This window comes from Phalacrocorax aristotelis, chromosome W (genome assembly GCF_949628215.1).
Source record: "Phalacrocorax aristotelis chromosome W, bGulAri2.1, whole genome shotgun sequence".
In the NCBI taxonomy this organism is placed as follows: Eukaryota; Metazoa; Chordata; class Aves; order Suliformes; family Phalacrocoracidae; genus Phalacrocorax; species Phalacrocorax aristotelis.
Window position 1 is genome coordinate 7,244,309 of NC_134310.1, and position 16,556 is coordinate 7,260,864.

The window sequence follows — 16,556 nt, forward strand, 5'->3', positions numbered from 1 at the left end:
GGCTGGCAGGCCGGGGAGCTGCCGGGCTCGGCAATGGGACCCCAGCGAAGGGCGGGGGAAGCGGGGCTGCCTGCGCGGCCCCTTGCTGCCTGCCAGGGACAGGCCGTGCCCGCGCGTGGGCAAAGGCTGGTTGGCAGCAGCAGGTACTTCCAGTCTAGAGGCAACGTGGTTGTGGGGGGGGTGGAGTTCGGCCCTGTAGTGTCCTGCCACCCTTTGCAAGTTCAGGTGAGGTGTGCCCTCGTTGTCCCCTGCCACCAAGTGCCACCACCCTTCAGGGACCGTGGCTGTTGGCAGCTCCCCTGCCAGGCAGGCCACCTCTCACCCCAGGACATTCTCTTCCACCCACCATCTCACCGACACACGCTTCCCAACCAGCAGAGAGTGGCAGGAGGTGGTACGGGGGTGACAGCAAGTGCACCGCCCCCAGGGAAAACGGGGGGCTTGTGACACCCCAGAAGATGTTCGGCATTGCCGGTCCCCGGGACTCATCCCAGAAGGACGAGCTTTGAGCTGGAGAGTGCGGCACAGCCCGGGGATTCATCGGCAGCAGGCCTGCATGGCTGGGGCAGGGTGTTTGGGCAGGGGAGACTGCAGTGCTGCAGCCGAGGACCAGGCTGCCCGCATGGGAGGTGCTGCCAGTCTGGTGACAGGTTGTTCTGAGAGCTCAGGGTGGACGCGTGGCGAGCCCTTGGCTGGTCCTTGTGGCCACAGGGCACAGAGCAACATCGGCTAAACCCCATGCCTGCACAGATGGGCAGCTCCGGTTTTCGGCCGCCTGGGCAGCCCACCATGCCCTGGCACGGCCGCCCTGCCTGCCCAAGCCCCCGCTGCTCTGACAGCCATGTCCCCATCTCCATGCTGCCCATGGTGGTGGGTCAAGCATCAAGGATGAGTTTCATCGCGGGCCTCCTTCCCCATCTCATACTGAAGCTATGGGCCATCCTGCCCCACAGTGTCACCCCCTCCCAGGGGGCCTGTGCCCTTCCCTGGGCTTCAGCCCATTCTTGGGGCTCTTCTGCTCCCTCTCCTTGGGATGAGGAACATTGCTGCAGGAAGAAAGACCTTTGCCTGTCACTCTGGCAGCACCAGGAGCCCAAAGAGTGCCCTGGAATCAACCCTCCTTCCACCTCCAGGTCACTCTTACTGCCTCTGCACAAGACACAGAAACTGAGGCACAGATCAAGATGCCTCATGGCAGCAGTTCACCACCCTGCTGGGCACCACCGGGCACCACTGGGTACCGGTACCAGTGCCAGTGGCTCTGCCCCTCCCCTGCCCACCTGGCCTGGCTTAGCAATCATGGCTGCTCCCGGGGCTGAGCTGGGGCTGTTTAACCAGCAGACAGGTTTCACCTGGAGCCTGCTGGGTCTCAGAGGGGGCAGGCCCATAACTGCCTGCTGCAGCTCATTCTGAGTGGCTGCCTTTATAAGCCAGCAGCTTGGGTGCTCTAAGGGTTTTACCTCTCTTCATTTCACTTTGTCTTTTAGGAGCCTTAGTTTGGAGGAGGGGAGGTTTGGGGCCTGCTGCTTGCAGGTCTCTAGGAGGTAAAGCCGGCTCTTTCTGCCTTTCTCAGCACTGCTAAGCAGGTAAGGGCACAGCAACGAGCTGCGTCTGCTCCCCCATCCCTGGGCTGGGGTCTGCAGCCCAGAGCAGGGCTCTGCCCTGGGGCTGGCTGCAGTTGGGAAGCCTCCTAGCACTGTGCTTCTCCTTTGTAATATCCCAGGTGAAGGGCAATGTCATCAGGTAGTTCTGGGGTGGCCTCAGGGCTCGCTTCCCAGCCCAGCTGCAGCACCCCTCAGCTGGAACAAAGGAGTTCCTTCCCGGCGCGGCATCTCCTTCCACCGCAGAGCCGCTCGCTCACCCTGCTCAGCCAGGAGGACTTCTTAAGAAGCTTCAACGGGTATGTGGCCGCTGGGATGAGTGGGGGGGCTGAGCCCTGCTCTTGCCTCGTGTTTGTCCCCAGGGGAATGTGTCCCTTGTCTGGGATGGATTGGGGTTCACGGTCTGGCACTGGTGCTCCCAGCATCGGGAGGCACGCGGGGTGCAGGCTGGCGTTGCTCCCCTGTAGCTGATGGCCCTGGGTCTCTGCGGTGTCTCTGCCATCTGCACTGTTGTAGCTGAGACCAGGCAGTGCTGTGCGTCCCAAAGGCCACCAGCTCACACCCCTGTCTCTGCTGCTCTGCCAGGAGCTTCTCTGATGTAAGTGATGTTTGGGGGGCTGATCTGTTGGACTGCAGCTCCTCCACCCCCGACCCGCAGCTGGTCCGCAGGATTGTGTCCCAGGTGGAGTTCTACCTTTCTGATGAGAACCTGGCCAAGGATGCTTTCCTTCTGAAACATGTCCAAAAGAAGAAGATGGGCTTCGTCAGCATCAAACTGCTGACATCCTTCAAGAAGGTAGGCAGTCCATGGCACCTGCCAGCCGGGGTGGGAAAGGGCCTTTGTGTGGAGGGTGTCTGGGTGTGCTCTGTCTGTCTCTGGAGGGGTGTGTGGGGAGGTCCAGGCTCCCCTCAGGCTGTCTGTGTCCCAGGGAAGTGCTGGTGGTGCAGAGCTGGGCTCTGCTCCCTGCCCTCGATGTGCTGCAGCAGTTCTGCAACCAGGGAGGGTGGCTGGGGAAGCAGTGAACAGTCCTCAGTGCTGGATTTGCCTCTTCTGCCCGTTGTCCCCCCGCGCTGCTTTGGGAGAGACCATCCCTTAACCAAAGAAGCGCAGTGAAGTGCTGGTGGTGTGAGGTACTGGGAAGCGGCAGCTTGTTGCTGCAATCCAGGGGCACTGGAGACCACCTGCTGCAGACCCACATCTGCTCCTGTGAAAGGGGGATGGTGCCTTGCCGTGACTTCAGCGTGCCTGGATGATGGATTGAGGGTGGTCCCTGCCTGGGGACACTCATGGGGACGCAGTGGCTCCCTTTCTCCCACAGATGAAATACCTGACGCGTGACTGGCGGCTCACACTCTACGCCCTGCAGTTCTCGGAGCTGCTGGAAGTGAACAAGGAGGGCACCAAAGTGAGGCGGCGGGTCCCCCTGCCCGAGTGCCTGCGGAGCTTCTCCCCCAGCAAACTGCTGCTGGCCTGGGAGCTGCTGCCGCCGATCCAGAATAACTTCATGGGGACCATCGTGAGTATGTTCAGCCCCTATGGTGCCATTGTATCCATCCGCATCCTGCGGCCGGGCCGCAAGCTGCCCTCGGATGTGCGGAAATACACGTCGCTCTTCCCCGAGCTGCTGAGAAAGCGCTGTGCCCTGGTGGAGTACGATAGGCTGGGGAGCGCCCGCAGGGCCTTTGAGCACCTCGGCCGCCGAAGCCACCGGTGCGGTGAGAGCATCAGGGTGGTCTGGCTCTGCTGGAAGGTCTCCAAGAAGGAACCTCAGAACAAGAGGGAGGTGGCGAAGAAGCTGGTTCACCAGTGCGATTGGAAGGTGCAGGCGGCAGCCACGACCTTCCCCGATGACATTGGGGGCTCCCTGCTCTACCGCTCTCCGGAGTCAGGCAATGCTCCAGTGTCACCGTCCCTGCTCCTGAACACGGAACCCTCGGCGCCCACCTGCCCATGCAGCACCTTCCAGCCCAGGGACTTCAGCAACACCTTTACAAGATCGCTCCTTACCAGGAAAGTCTTCCCCCCACTCGGGATGGGCTTGGGCACCGGTGGCTGCCACGGCTTCCGCTCCAGGAGGGAGTGGCCCCATGGCTGCGGCTGGGGGAGCGGGGTGGATACGTGGGCACCCAGGGGCAGCAGGCCTGCTCTGCATGCCACACCTCCTCCCAGAAATTCCCTGGCAGGAAATCGGGTGCCTGAGCCCCTTGGCCTGCGGGGTGGGGTGCTTCGCCTCCCAATGGCCCTGATGGCACCAAGGGCTTCAGCAGCAGCACGGGGAGAGGAAAGCTCACCCTCCGGCACTGAGGCTCATTTACCTTTGCGTTTGGGGATTTTTCTTTCTTTTCGTTTCCACTTCACTCGATCAGAATAACTCTGTGTGGGCCCTGAGAGCTGCGGGCAGTGGTGGTGCAGCTGGTGCAGGGGATGGCAGTTATCGGTTGATGACGATGCTCGGAGCAGGTCAGCATGTGAGACGAGATGCTGAGCAGCAGTGACCCCGGGAGCTGCACCATACCATGCTGGTGTCACCGAGAGCGCGCCTGTGCAGGCTCCAGAGGGGCTCCCAGCACCCCAGTGGCATCACGGCAATGCCCGAAGGAAGGGGCTTATCCCCTACGACCACCGGTGCTGGGGCTGCTCTGACGGGACCTCACCCCGCACCTTCTGCAAGCCCTACCCGCAAAGCTGAGGTGGCTCCCCGAAGTCGTCGTTGGCTGCACTGGCCCACGTTGTGGCTCTCGGATGGGAAATAGGCAATAAAGAGGGATGAATCTTCCAGGCACTTTCTGGCTGCTGCAGTGAGTTTTTTTATTATTCCCAAACCCTCTCACCCCCAAACCTCCCCCAATCCTATTTGGTGTTGCAGCTGCCCACGGTGGAGGCAGAGAAGGGGAGGGGGTTCCCTGGCTGGCCTGCAGCTCCCTCCCTCCCCATTCTGGGGGTGATTTGGGTTATTTTGGTGGGTGAGGGAGGCAAAGCCAGTCTCTGGAGCCGAGTGAGGTGGGAGTGAGGAAGGGTGTGATTGCCTTGATTGGCTTTGAGGGCCTTTGCAGCGAGCCCTGTCCCTGCTGGAGGGGACACTGGTCGTGCTCAAGACGGAGGCCTTGCAGGCCTTGTTGGGGCGTGTCTGTGCCCTCCCCAGCCCCCGAGCTGTGTCCCTGTCCCAGGGGCCCCGTGCTGCTTTCTGCGTGGGGCTGTGTCCGTGAGTCCTGCAAGGAGCTGTCTGTCGTGGCTCCCCCACCAAAGGGCTGCTTTGCCCGGGGAAGCCTGTGTCCGTGCTGTCCCCCCTGCCATTGCCTGCCCTGTGGGCAGTGAGTCGGTCCTGGCTGTGTCTTGGTGCCCTTTGGGGCTCGCTGGCTGTGATTTGGGGCTCAGCAGGGCTTCTGTACCCCTTGGGTGCCCTTTCCCGGTGGCCCCTGTGCTCCCTCCCCCTCCCACGCAGGCACACAGCCATTTGCAGGAACAGCTTTTCATGGAAACAGAAACCAACACAACAGATACCAGCAAACCTACGACATCCCCTTCTGCCCCAACCAACCCCGAAAGCACACCACCCCTACTCAACCACCACCCACTCCCCCCATCTCCTCCACATCCCTGCCATACCCCCACTGCCACCCACCAACACCGCCCTGCCACTCCCCCAATACCTCGTCTCCCCTCCCTCCCACCTGATCGGGTGGAAGGTGTCCCTGCTCATGGCAGGGGGGGTTGGACTAGGTGGCCTCTAAAAGTCCTTTCCAAGCCAAACTATTCTATGATTCTATGAAACAGCGTTTATCTGCCTGTTCTGTTTGCCAGCGGCTCGATCCAGCCCGCTGCTAGAGAGAATGCCACCGTATGTGCCGCTTTTCACTGCCTCCCTCTGACCAAACTGTCCTAGGACCTCAGCTATGGACTTGTTCTGCCAAATCAGTGTAAAGAACTTGGGGGCTTGTGTTGTGCTTGGGTGGCTTTGGGGTTTTGTCTGGGGTTTTTGGTGGTTTTTTTTTTTTTTTTGGTGCCACAGTGCAAGTTAAGTAGTGCTGTGGTTTGTCTTACGTCTGAGTAATTCTGAATATAAAAACACAACGTGCAAAGGAATTTGGAATTGTCTCCTGGAAGCACAGACACTTCTGGTTCTTGCTGGAGTGAAGAAGGAGCAGAAGAACTTATTTCTTCAGCTCCCAACCAGAGAGTAAATGCAAAAGTCGGCTCCCGAGATGGAGAGCCTGCGCTCCGGCACCCACTCCAGCTCTGCTTCTCAGTTTCTCCTTTTTTTGGTGTCACGTTGGGCAAACTTCCGAACCCCTTTCATTCTGTCTTGAGGAGTGCTTTTCAAAAGGAGTTTCTCATTTTGCCCCTCCACTTGACTAGATGCTATAAAGTGTCAACCCTCAAAATGCTGCCCTTTAATGTTAACCTCCTGTATGACATGAGAAACACAAAAGTCTGCATGACTGTGTTGCAAATAATGTCTACGTGTTTGCTTGTGCCTCTGTAAATCCCAAGCCACACTCTAAATTGAGGTATAGACCAGTGCAGAAGACGGGTGGCACAGCAGAGAGTGGGTCCAATAGTAACCCGCGCACTACGTCGGAGCAATCGGTTGCTGCTCAAAGTCAACATCATCAGCAATTCATAGGTGAGGAGGCTGCTTTCATGTGTTAGATACCTCACATCTAGGCTTATAACTTTAAGAGGAAGGAAGGTCTTGCCCAGCAAGCTCCAGCTGTTCTGCATTTGTTTGCTTGGCTAATAAGTCTACAGTATTGTATATGATATAGATACTATATAGGATATATTGAAATAAGCTCTTGTAACATCACACTTGCTAAGTTTATTTACTGACTCCCACACCCACAGGAAGACTTTTCCCTTGTGCCCTCAGGCCTGTTGGTTCCCTCTAAGTATGTTTAAAATTAAAATCCATCAGGTTTTGTCCCAGTTGGATGGAAGGCGTGGAGGTCCTGAAGAGCCTTGCTAAGGCAGGCAGCCGGAGGGAGAAGAGCGAGTCTATTCATTGCAAAGGCTGCAATATGTATCCGATGCAGATGACCCATAAGGATCTTCTCCTTAGGAGACAGGCTCTCTGGCTTTGCTGGTCATGGATCTATGTGTCTCCATCCTCTCCAGCAGAGGTACCAATCTGTGCTGGTTTTGGCTGAGAAGGGGTTAATTCTCTCACTGTGGAGGGTCGGCTACCCTTCCAGCTTTCTGAGCTCTGCCTCGTGGCGGGGGACTGGGAGGGGCAGGGCCATGGCGGGGGTGGCTGACCCCAACTGGTCAATGGCATGTTCACGCCATACCATGTGACACCAGGAGCAGTATATGAAGGGGGAGCAGTTGGCGGCTCAGGAGCGGCGTGGCGTTGGGTTGGTGGGCGGTGAGCGGCTGCGGCACGTGCGGTTCGTTTGAGCGGTTCGTTCCCCCTCTCCCCTCCCTTCCCCCCTACCCCGGGGTGTTGTGCCTCTCGTTGTTCTCCTTTACATTGCATTTCTGTTGTTGTTTCTTTGAATTTTCATTATTAAACTGCTCTTATCCCAACCCACGAGCGTTACCCTTCTGATTCTCTCCCCCATCTACCGGTGGGGGAGTGAGCGAGCGACTGGGTGGGGCTGAGCTGCCGGCTAAACCACAACAGTCTTTTTGGTGCCCAACGTGGGGCTCAAGGGTTGGAGATAATAACAGCTGCTGGTCACAGCACCATGTTGTTCTTTTTGCAGTTGGTGTTAAAGATCGGTGTGGGTTTGTTTAGTCTGCTGTGTTCTGCTGTGATTAGTAACATTTTTCCTATGAGATTTCTTACACAAACATTCATTTTCAGCTTTATCGGGTATTTGGGTGTTTTTTGCTGAAACGGTTACTGTACTTGGGATACCACCTTGTTGAGGCACTTAGCAACTATACCTCCTCCTCAGAGAGACTTTATATGGAGGAAATACAGAGCCGCACCTTTGCAACTTTGTGCTATGATGTCTGTGCCTTTGTTACAACAACCTTTTTGTATCTTGACCATCCTTGGGTGGTTAAGGTGCACTTATTGTTAGTTTTTGGGCACGTTGTTTTGGTTTGGACTAAGCAACTGAAGAATATCACCCAGAAATCTGCCCCAAGGCTTGATAGTTACGAGTGGCAGGGCATGTGGGATAGCATGCGCATGGGCAAATACCTAGGGCAGTGGGCACCCCCAGTGTTTTGGAGTTTCACCCCCGAGCAAGTGCAGAATCCTAAACAACTAGTAGAATATTTGGAGAAAGTATGTTGTTACGCTGGGAACTCCAGAGAGACACAGCTAACTGCAAGGTGCTGGGGCCTGGCCCATGCATACCGAGCCCTGCCCAACAGTAGTCAGTGCCCCCAGGGGGAAGAGAATGTCTCTGGGTTGAAATGCAAAGTGACTGGCACTGTAGTCACTCCAGCCCTGAGGACAGGCACTGCAGCCACTCAAACCCCCACGACAAGTACCGGAGCTGGCTCAGAGAATCAACCCGTACCAGTATCAGTTGCCCCCATACACAAGATGAAATATTGGAGGCGGACATCAACTCGTTTAAAACGGGATGATGAAGAACCAGGGCCGTCACGGGGAGAGGAGGAAGAAGTCATAAATGAAATAGAGACCACCCGATCCCTGTCCTTCAGCCAGTTGCGAGATATGCAAAAAGATTATAGCCATCGTTGAGGTGAGCACATTGTCACCTGGCTGCTCCGATGCTGGCATAATGGGGCCAGTAGCCTGGAACTAGAGGCAAAAGAAGCCAGACAACTGGGATCCCTTTCTGGGGAAGGGGGCGTTGACAAAGCAACTGGGAAAAAACCACAAGCCCTCAGCCTCTGGAGGCGACTCCTGCCCGGAGTGAAGGAAAGGTATCCCTTTAAAGAAGATGTTACATATCGCCCAGGAAAATGGACAACTGTGGAGAAAGGCATCCAGTATCTAAGGGAATTAGCTGTGTTTGAGGTGATTTATGGTGACCTGGACGATCAACGGTCCTCCAAAGATCCAGATGAAGCCGAGTGCACACGACCCACGTGGCGCAAGTTTGTACGGAGCGCACCATCTTCGCATGCAAAGTCATTGGCAGTGATGTCCTGGAAAGGTGACGAGACACCAACGGTGGCGGAGGTGATCGATAGACTCCGGGATTATGAAACAAATCTCTCTTCCTCGCTCGTCTCTGCTGTGGAGAAACTATCCCAAGAGGTCCAGCAACTCAAAGAAGATCTGTCCTACTCCCCACCTCGACAGGGTAGTGTCTCAGCTGTTAGGAATAAGCGTCCTTTGGCTCAAAGGAGGGGATACACACCACGGGCCACCCTATGGTTCTACCTGCGTGACCACGGAGAGGACATGATGAGGTGGGATGGCAAGCTTACCTCGGCCCTACAGGCACGAGTGCGTGAACTGCAAGGAAGAACAGGCACTCAGGGAGGCTCTTCCAGGAAAGCTGCTGCTCCAGTTTCCATTGAGCAAGTCCCCAGACAGAGGAGTAGAAGCGCTGGTTTTACTACTAAGCGTAATAGAGGGACTCCTGATTCACATTTGCAGGAGGTGAGTTGTGACTGCCACGATCAGGACCAGAGGGGCCCTGCCTCCAGCCGGGTGGAGGAAAGGGATAACTGGGCTTACTGGACTGTGTATGTGCGATGGCCTGGCACGTCCGACCCACAGGAGCATAAAGATTTAGTGGACACCGGCACACAGTGCACCTTAAAGCCATCCAACTATACAGGGGCAGAACCCATCAGCATTGCTGGAGTGACAGGGAGATCCCAAGAGCTAACTGTATTGGAGGCCAAAGTGAGCCTAACTGGTAATGAGTGGCAGAAGCACCCCATTGTGACTGGCCCCGAGGCTCCGTGCATCCTTGGCATAGACCATCTCAGGAGAGGGTATGTCAAGGACCCAAAAGGGTACAGGTGGGCTTTTGGTGTAGCTGCCTTGGAGACGAAGGAAACTAAACAGCTGTCTACCTTGCCTGGCCTCTCAAAGGACCCTTCTGTTGTGGGGTTGCTGAAGGTTAAAGAACAACAGGTGCCAATCACCACCACAGCAGTGCACCGGTGGCAATATCGCACCAACAGAGACTCTCTCATCCCCATCCATGAACTCATTCACCAACTGAGGAGCCAAGGAGTCATCAGTAAGACCCACTCACCCTTTAACAGTCCCATGTGGCCAGTGCGGAAGTCTAATGGAGAGTGGAGGTTAACAGTAGACTATCGTGGCCTGAATGAAGTCACTCCAGCGTTGAGTGCTGCTGTGCCAGACATGCTAGAACTTCAATACAAACTGGAGTCCAAGGCGGCCAAGTGGTATGCCACAACCGATATTGCTAACGCATTCTTCTCAATCCCTCTGGCAGCAGAGTGCAGGCCACAGTTTGCTTTCACATGGGCGGGCGTCCAGTACACCTGGAATCGACTGCCCCAGGGGTGGAAACACAGTCCTACCATTTGCCATGGACTGATTCAGACTGTACTGGAACAGGGAGAAGCTCCAGAACACCTTCAATACATTGATGACATCATTGTGTGGGGCAACACAGCGGAAGAAGTTTTTGAGAAAGGAGAGAAAATAGTCCAAATCCTTCTGAAAGCTGGTTTTGCCATAAAACAAAGTAAGGTGAAAGGGACCCGCACGAGAAATCCAGTTCTTAGGAATCAAATGGCAAGATGGTCGTCGTCAGATTCCAATGGATGTGATCAAGAAAATAGCAGCCATGTCTCCACCAACTAGCAAAAAGGAGACGGAAGCTTTCTTGGGCGTTGTGGGTTTTTGGAGAATGCATATTCCACACTACAGTCTGATCGTAAGCCCTCTCTATCAAGTGACCCAGAAGAAGAATGATTTCAAATGGGGCCCTGAGCAACGACAAGCCTTTGAACAGATTAAACGAGAAATAGTTCATGCAGTAGCTCTTGGGCCAGTCTGGGCAGGACAAGATGTAAAAAATGTGCTCTACACTGCAGCCGGGGAGAATGGCCCTACCTGGAGCCTCTGGCAGAAAGCACCAGGGGAGACCTGGGGTTGACCCCTAGGGTTTTGGAGTCGGGGATACAGAGGGTCCGAAGCCCGCTATACTCCAACTGAAAAAGAGATATTGGCAGCATATGAAGGGGTCCGAGCTGCTTCAGAAGTGGTTGGTACTGAGGCACAGCTGCTCCTGGCACCCCGACTGCCAGTGCTGGGCTGGATGTTCAGAGGGAACCTCCCCTCTACACACCATGCAACTGATGCTACGCGGAGTAAATGGGTCACGCTGATCACCCAGCGGGCTCGAGTAGGAAACCCCGGTCGCCCAGGAATCTTGGAAGTGATTATGGACTGGCCAGAAGGCAAAGACTTTGGAATATCACCAGAGGAGGAGGTGACACGTGCTGAAGAAGCCCCACTCTCTAACAAACTGCCAGATGAGGAGAAGCAGTATGCCCTGTTCACCGATGGGTCCTGTCGCCTTGTGGGAAAGCACCGGAGATGGAAGGCTGCTGTATGGAGTCCTACACGACAAGTAGCAGAAACTGCTGAAGGAGAAGGTGAATCGAGCCACTTTGCAGAGGTAAAGGCCATCCAGCTGGCCTTGGACATTGCTGAATGGGAAAAGTGGCCAGTGCTCTATCTTTATACTGTCTCCTGGATGGTGGCAAATGCCCTGTGGGGCTGGCTGCAGCAGTGGAATCAAAGCAACTGGCAGCGCAGAGGCAAAGCCATCTGGGCCGTCACAATGTGGCAAGATATTGCTGCCCGGGTAGAGAACCTGGTTGTAAAGGTACGGCATGTGGATGCTCACGTCCCCAAGAGTCGGGCCACTGAAGAACATCGGAACGACCAGCAGGTAGATCAGGCTGCCAAGATTGAAGTGGCTGAGGTGGATCTGGACTGGTAACATAAGGGTGAACTATTTCTAGCTCGGTGGGCCCATGACACGTCAGGACATCAAGGGAGAGATGCAACATACAGGTGGGCTTGTGATCGAGGGGTGGACTTGGCCATGGACGCTATTGCGCAGGTTATCCACGAATGTGACACGTGCGCTGTAATCAAGCAAGCGAAGCGGGTAAAGCCTCTGTGGTATGGGAGACGATGGCTGAAGTATAAATACGGGGAGGCCTGGCAGATTGACTATATCACACTCCCACAAACCCGCCAAGGCAAGCGCCATGCGCTCACCATGGTAGAAGCAACCACGGGCTGGCTGGAAACATCTCCTGTCCCCCACACCACTGCCCGGAACACTCTCCTGGCTCTCAAACAACAAGTCCTGTGGCAACATGGCACCCCAGAGAGAACTGAGTCAGACAAGGGGACTCATTTCCAGAATAGCCTCATAGACACCTGGGCCAAAGAGCACGGCATTGAGTGGGTGTGTCACATCCCCTGTCACACACCAGCCTCTGGGAAAATTGAACGGTACAATGGACTCTTAAAAACGACACTGAGAGCAATGCGGGGGTGGGACATTCAAGCACTGGGATACACATTCAGCAAAAGCCACGTGGTTAGTCAACACGAGGGGATCTGCCAACCGAGCTGGCCCTGCCCAGTCAGAAATCCTACATACTGTGGAAGGGGACAGAGTCCCTGCAGTGCACGCAAAAAGTATGCTGGGCAAAAGAGTCTGGGTCTTTCCTGCCTCAGGCAAAGGCAAACCCACGCGTGGGATTGCTTTTGCTCGAGGACCTGGGTGCACTTGGTGGGTGATGCGGGAGGATGGAGAAATCCGATGGATTTACCACGGACGGGCAAACGAGATGCTCTGGAGCTCTGCAGCACCGTGCAAGGAGCTTGGATAACCACCTAAACCCGACATGCACAGAATTCCCAGCTTTAGCTGGGAAGAGCAATAAACACGTATCAAATGCTCAGGCCTGTACAATAATTGTTGTGGTCCCATTTCTTCTTTAGTCACTGAAAGGAGGTGTCAGGCAGATGCTGCAGCCTCACAGTGTCCGGGGGAGGTGCAGGATCTGCCCACTGCAGTCCAGTTAAAGCACTTTTGGCCAGGGATCCGGTGTCTGCAGGGAGGCAGATTCACCACAGCACAGCGGCCGGTTTGCAGGGGTGTCGTGGTTTAGCCGGCAGCTCAGCCCCACACAGTCCATGGTAAGCAGAAGGTCACCGGGTTCGGTCGGTAGCGGCTGCAAAGAAGAGCCAATGCGCCAGCTGAAGTTAAGATCACGCTCAGTGGGAGCAGGGGAGTTTAAGGCTTGATTGCTCCGTTGTTTTTTTAGACCATCTAATCTCAACGGCAGGATCTGAAGTGCAGACTCTGACCCAGGGTGTATTCCTAGTCGTTATTTACAGATAAAACCAGCTTTCTCACTTGTCTCCTGCTACTTCGATATGAGACATTTACAGACAAACATCACCCCGACAGACAACAGCACGGGACAGTAAGAGGGAAAGATGTGCCACTACACACACCTTCTTTTCACTTTCCACTAGCAATATTTTTCCAAGTGTCACAGCTACCTTAGTACCATTTGGAACGAGTAAATAATATCTTTGGATAGAATATGCTCTGCTATGCAAATGTACACGAGGCCCCTGGAAAAGCTCACATCAAATACTTCATCATTAGAAACAATAATCATAATAACAATAATCATAATAATAAAAGCTATTTATGACACGGCCTTTATTCCCAGAAAGATTTGTCGCAGGGCTTTGTTTTTGCAGTTTGGCTCGGTGACAGATACCCCCCCACCCCTCTGCCCTGTAGTCCGCATCAGCCCACACCCCCAGGGCACAGAAAGGGAGAATAAAGCCCTGCTGGGGCAGAAGCTCCACCAGCTCAGCCCCGTCGGAGCCGCCACCTCAACGACCCTGCAGGAGAAGGCGATGCAATACAGCAAGGGGAAACGCCACCGTAGTGTTGAGCATACCCGGGGCCCGCGAGAGCCCCTCGCTGCTACATGGGATGGGCTGGTTTATTTCATCCGAGTCTGCGCAACAGGCACGGCTGTGCCGGCTGGCCCCGAGCGGGGGGGAAGCGGGCACGCCGGCCCACCCTAAGGCACTGCAGCCACACACCCTCACCCACCTCCGGGCGCAGCCCCGCAGGCCGCTGCACCCTACCTTTAGCAGGACATCAAGCAAGAATTTGACAAAACCCAGGACGCAGGACCAGTTCCCCTCTGCCTGGCTATCCTGGTGAGGGTGGGGGTTGCCCGGGCAATTGCCCAAGGGCATCAGAGCGCAGGGGTGCAACGAACACGCTTTGCGACCAGCCGCCGCTTCCTCGGAGTGCTTTGGTACCTTGTGTTGGCCTGACGGTGTCCCAGGAGCATTTGTGGTTCGGCAACGAAAAAACCCAGCGTGGGAGACACAGGAGCAGGTGGGAACACAGGTCCCGTAGTCCCAGAGCGAGCACGTGTCAGTCCCAGAGCACGTACGTGTCAGTCCCGAAGCGTGCGCGTGCACCGCTGCGCTGGGACCAGAGGGATGTGCAGCCCGGAGCCCTCTCCCAGGCGGGTACAAGAGAGACCAACTGTCCCGTGCTCCCTGGCATGAGTGCTCTGGCAAAGTCAGAGCCAGGACAGCTTGTCTTGAAAGGCTGGAGGAGAAGGGTCAGGTATTTTTCCTTCTTCTTGGGCACTGATTGGTTCAAATTTGCATCACAGTGAAGTCTGAGCAGTGGGGAAGAAACCCAAACCACCTTCCCTGAGAGAGAAAGCGTTGATTGCCCGCCTCGCTCAGGCTGGAGAGGACAGCCGCTCACAGCCAGGCACGTCCAATCCGCTGCTGACCACGGAGACGTCCATCGCTCGGTAGCAGACTCTGGACCTTTGCCGTCCAGCCAGCAGTCATGCCACAGGAAAGCAGGCGGACAAACCAGCCCCGTCCCACCGCCCGCCCGCGACACCACCAGAGCCCATCCCCAAACACAAGTAAACAGAAGGAGAAACTAAGAGGCACTAATAACGCAGATATGGGGAGACTCAGGCTTGCGACCATCAAGCCTGGCTCCAGACGACTTCGTCCAGCTGGAGAAAAGCCGAGTCCCCGTTTCAGATCTCCTGCAGCGAGTAGCCAGGGTCGCTGCGTTCCCGTTTCACCAGCGGCTCCCCCATGCTCCGGGATTCTGTGTCCACCTCGCTGCCCAGGTCACTCATGTCATCTGTAAAGCACAGGTCTCGGCATGAGAACGGCAACCGGAGGGGAAGAGCTCCTTTCTCCTAACAGAGCAGGGTGGAGGGGCCAGCACGAGGTTCCCCCTCCCACAGTGATTCAACCCTGACCCAGCAGGATTCCCCTTGAGGGAGAGGAGGTACCTTTGTCCAGCGGTGTTGGAGACAGAGGTGTGAGGTCACCAAACTGAAAGACAAAGGCATTACAAGGTGAGTGAGGCTTATGGAGACCAGACCTGAAGTTGGCATCTATTTCCAAGCAATTTTAACAAGCAGCCTAAGTGCTCCAGAGGAAGCACGAGCATCAGCAGTGCCGGCGGTGAAAAGCAGAAAGCAAAACCAACCACATATTTTGGGGAAAAGTCTGCCGCTGGCATTGAAGCCTCTGGGCAAACGCCACACGCAACAATCCAAGGCAGGATGGAGTTGTGGAACGAAGGGAGAAATGTTTCTGTCTGCCATGTCAGGGCCAAGTGCTGCCACAGACTGAAGGATGGTGCCTTTTCTCCAGCCCTCTGCATCTCTCGGGCAGCTGCTCAGGCATGCCAGCTATTCCCCTCTCCTGGGGCTCTACCATCGCTCCACCCTGCGCAACTCTGTGCAAAGCCTTCGCATTCGCGTCACGGAAGTGCTTTGCCTTGCAAGGCCGCCGTGTCAAGTGTAACCAGAGAGCTGGGGATATATTGGGTTCTGGAGACGTGTTGTCTCCCTCTATGACGAGGTCTGAAACACTAAATTGCTATAACAGTAGTGTTGAAAAGTCATGCAAAGTTGGGCAGCGGAAGGCACTGAGGAGAGCAGGAGTTTAAAAGTGAGCGATGGAAATGGAAGGACACGATTCATCCTCTCTTGCTGGGAAGATCCAGCCTCCTCCTGGAGAACAGAAATATTGCAAGAGTTGAAAGAAGGCAAAACCTGACGGATGAAAGCCTGCCACAGCTGGGTCTTGCTGGAAGCCACTCTCTGCCTTTCATGTTCCTTGAATACCAATAAAGACAGAGGTTTTGCAGGGAATAGCAGGAACTTACAGCGCTGCTGACTTGGGGCAACAGCATGGGCCTAAAGGGGGTGGGGGGGAAGGGACAGGCAGGCAGTTGATTTGCCTGGCTCCCCTACATGAGCTCCAGGGAAGGAAGAAAACAGGTATGAGCTTCAAGGAGCAAATGAGATCAGTTTCAAACTAACAGTAGTTTCCATATTGCTCTCACAAGTTGATGAGGGCCTTTTAAATCTAGGCATTTTTCAGAGGGAAAGAGTAGAAGTGACCTCAGCTAGGCAGGACAGGACCTGCCTGCAAGCCAGGCACCGGATTTACTGGCTGATTGGTTAAAAGAAAACTCCAATCCCCACACACCCCCCAACACAAACAACCCACCGTTTCTCTTCTTCAAGTCAAAGACAGAGAGAGGGGCTGACTGTGCGTGTAACTGGAGCTTGCAGAGGCCTGAGCAAGTTCCGTGAACAGTACCACCAAAAGCTGCAGGGAAAGTACCTTTTGGACCTTTCTTTGCTTGGTTTAGTTTTTTTGATGGGTCTTTGCCCTGGCAGGAATCCCGCCATCAGGGTTGGTGCCCACAGGTAACGGAGAGAAGTAGGGAGATCCTTTTCCTCCCTCCTCCAGGCCGCCAAAGGCCAGCTGATGCTCAACTGCCCCCAAACCCACCAGCTCAGCTATTAGCAAGCCAGGATGGAAGGGGCTCAAGGAGCTGGATTCTTGTGACAGGCACTCAAAAAGCTCATACCTGCTTTGGCAATGATGGCTACAAAAACACATTCAGGGCACAGCGCTGTTTGTGAAACACACGAGTTCCAACCTCTTAAAGAGCTGCGTAGTATGGGTT

At 55.3% G+C, this 16,556-nt stretch overlaps 1 protein-coding gene across 1 annotated transcript; it reads left to right on the top strand.

Annotated features, from left to right (window-relative positions):
• Window positions 1-1,733: 1,733 nt before the first annotated feature.
• LOC142049722 (la-related protein 6-like) lies at window positions 1,734-12,844 on the top strand. The gene is made up of 4 exons (XM_075077655.1): window positions 1,734-1,900; window positions 2,187-2,397; window positions 2,921-3,720; window positions 12,817-12,844. The coding sequence occupies exons 1-4, from the start codon at window positions 1,734-1,736 to the stop codon at window positions 12,842-12,844; spliced, it is 1,206 nt and encodes a 401-aa protein (XP_074933756.1).
• Window positions 12,845-16,556: the final 3,712 nt, after the last annotated feature.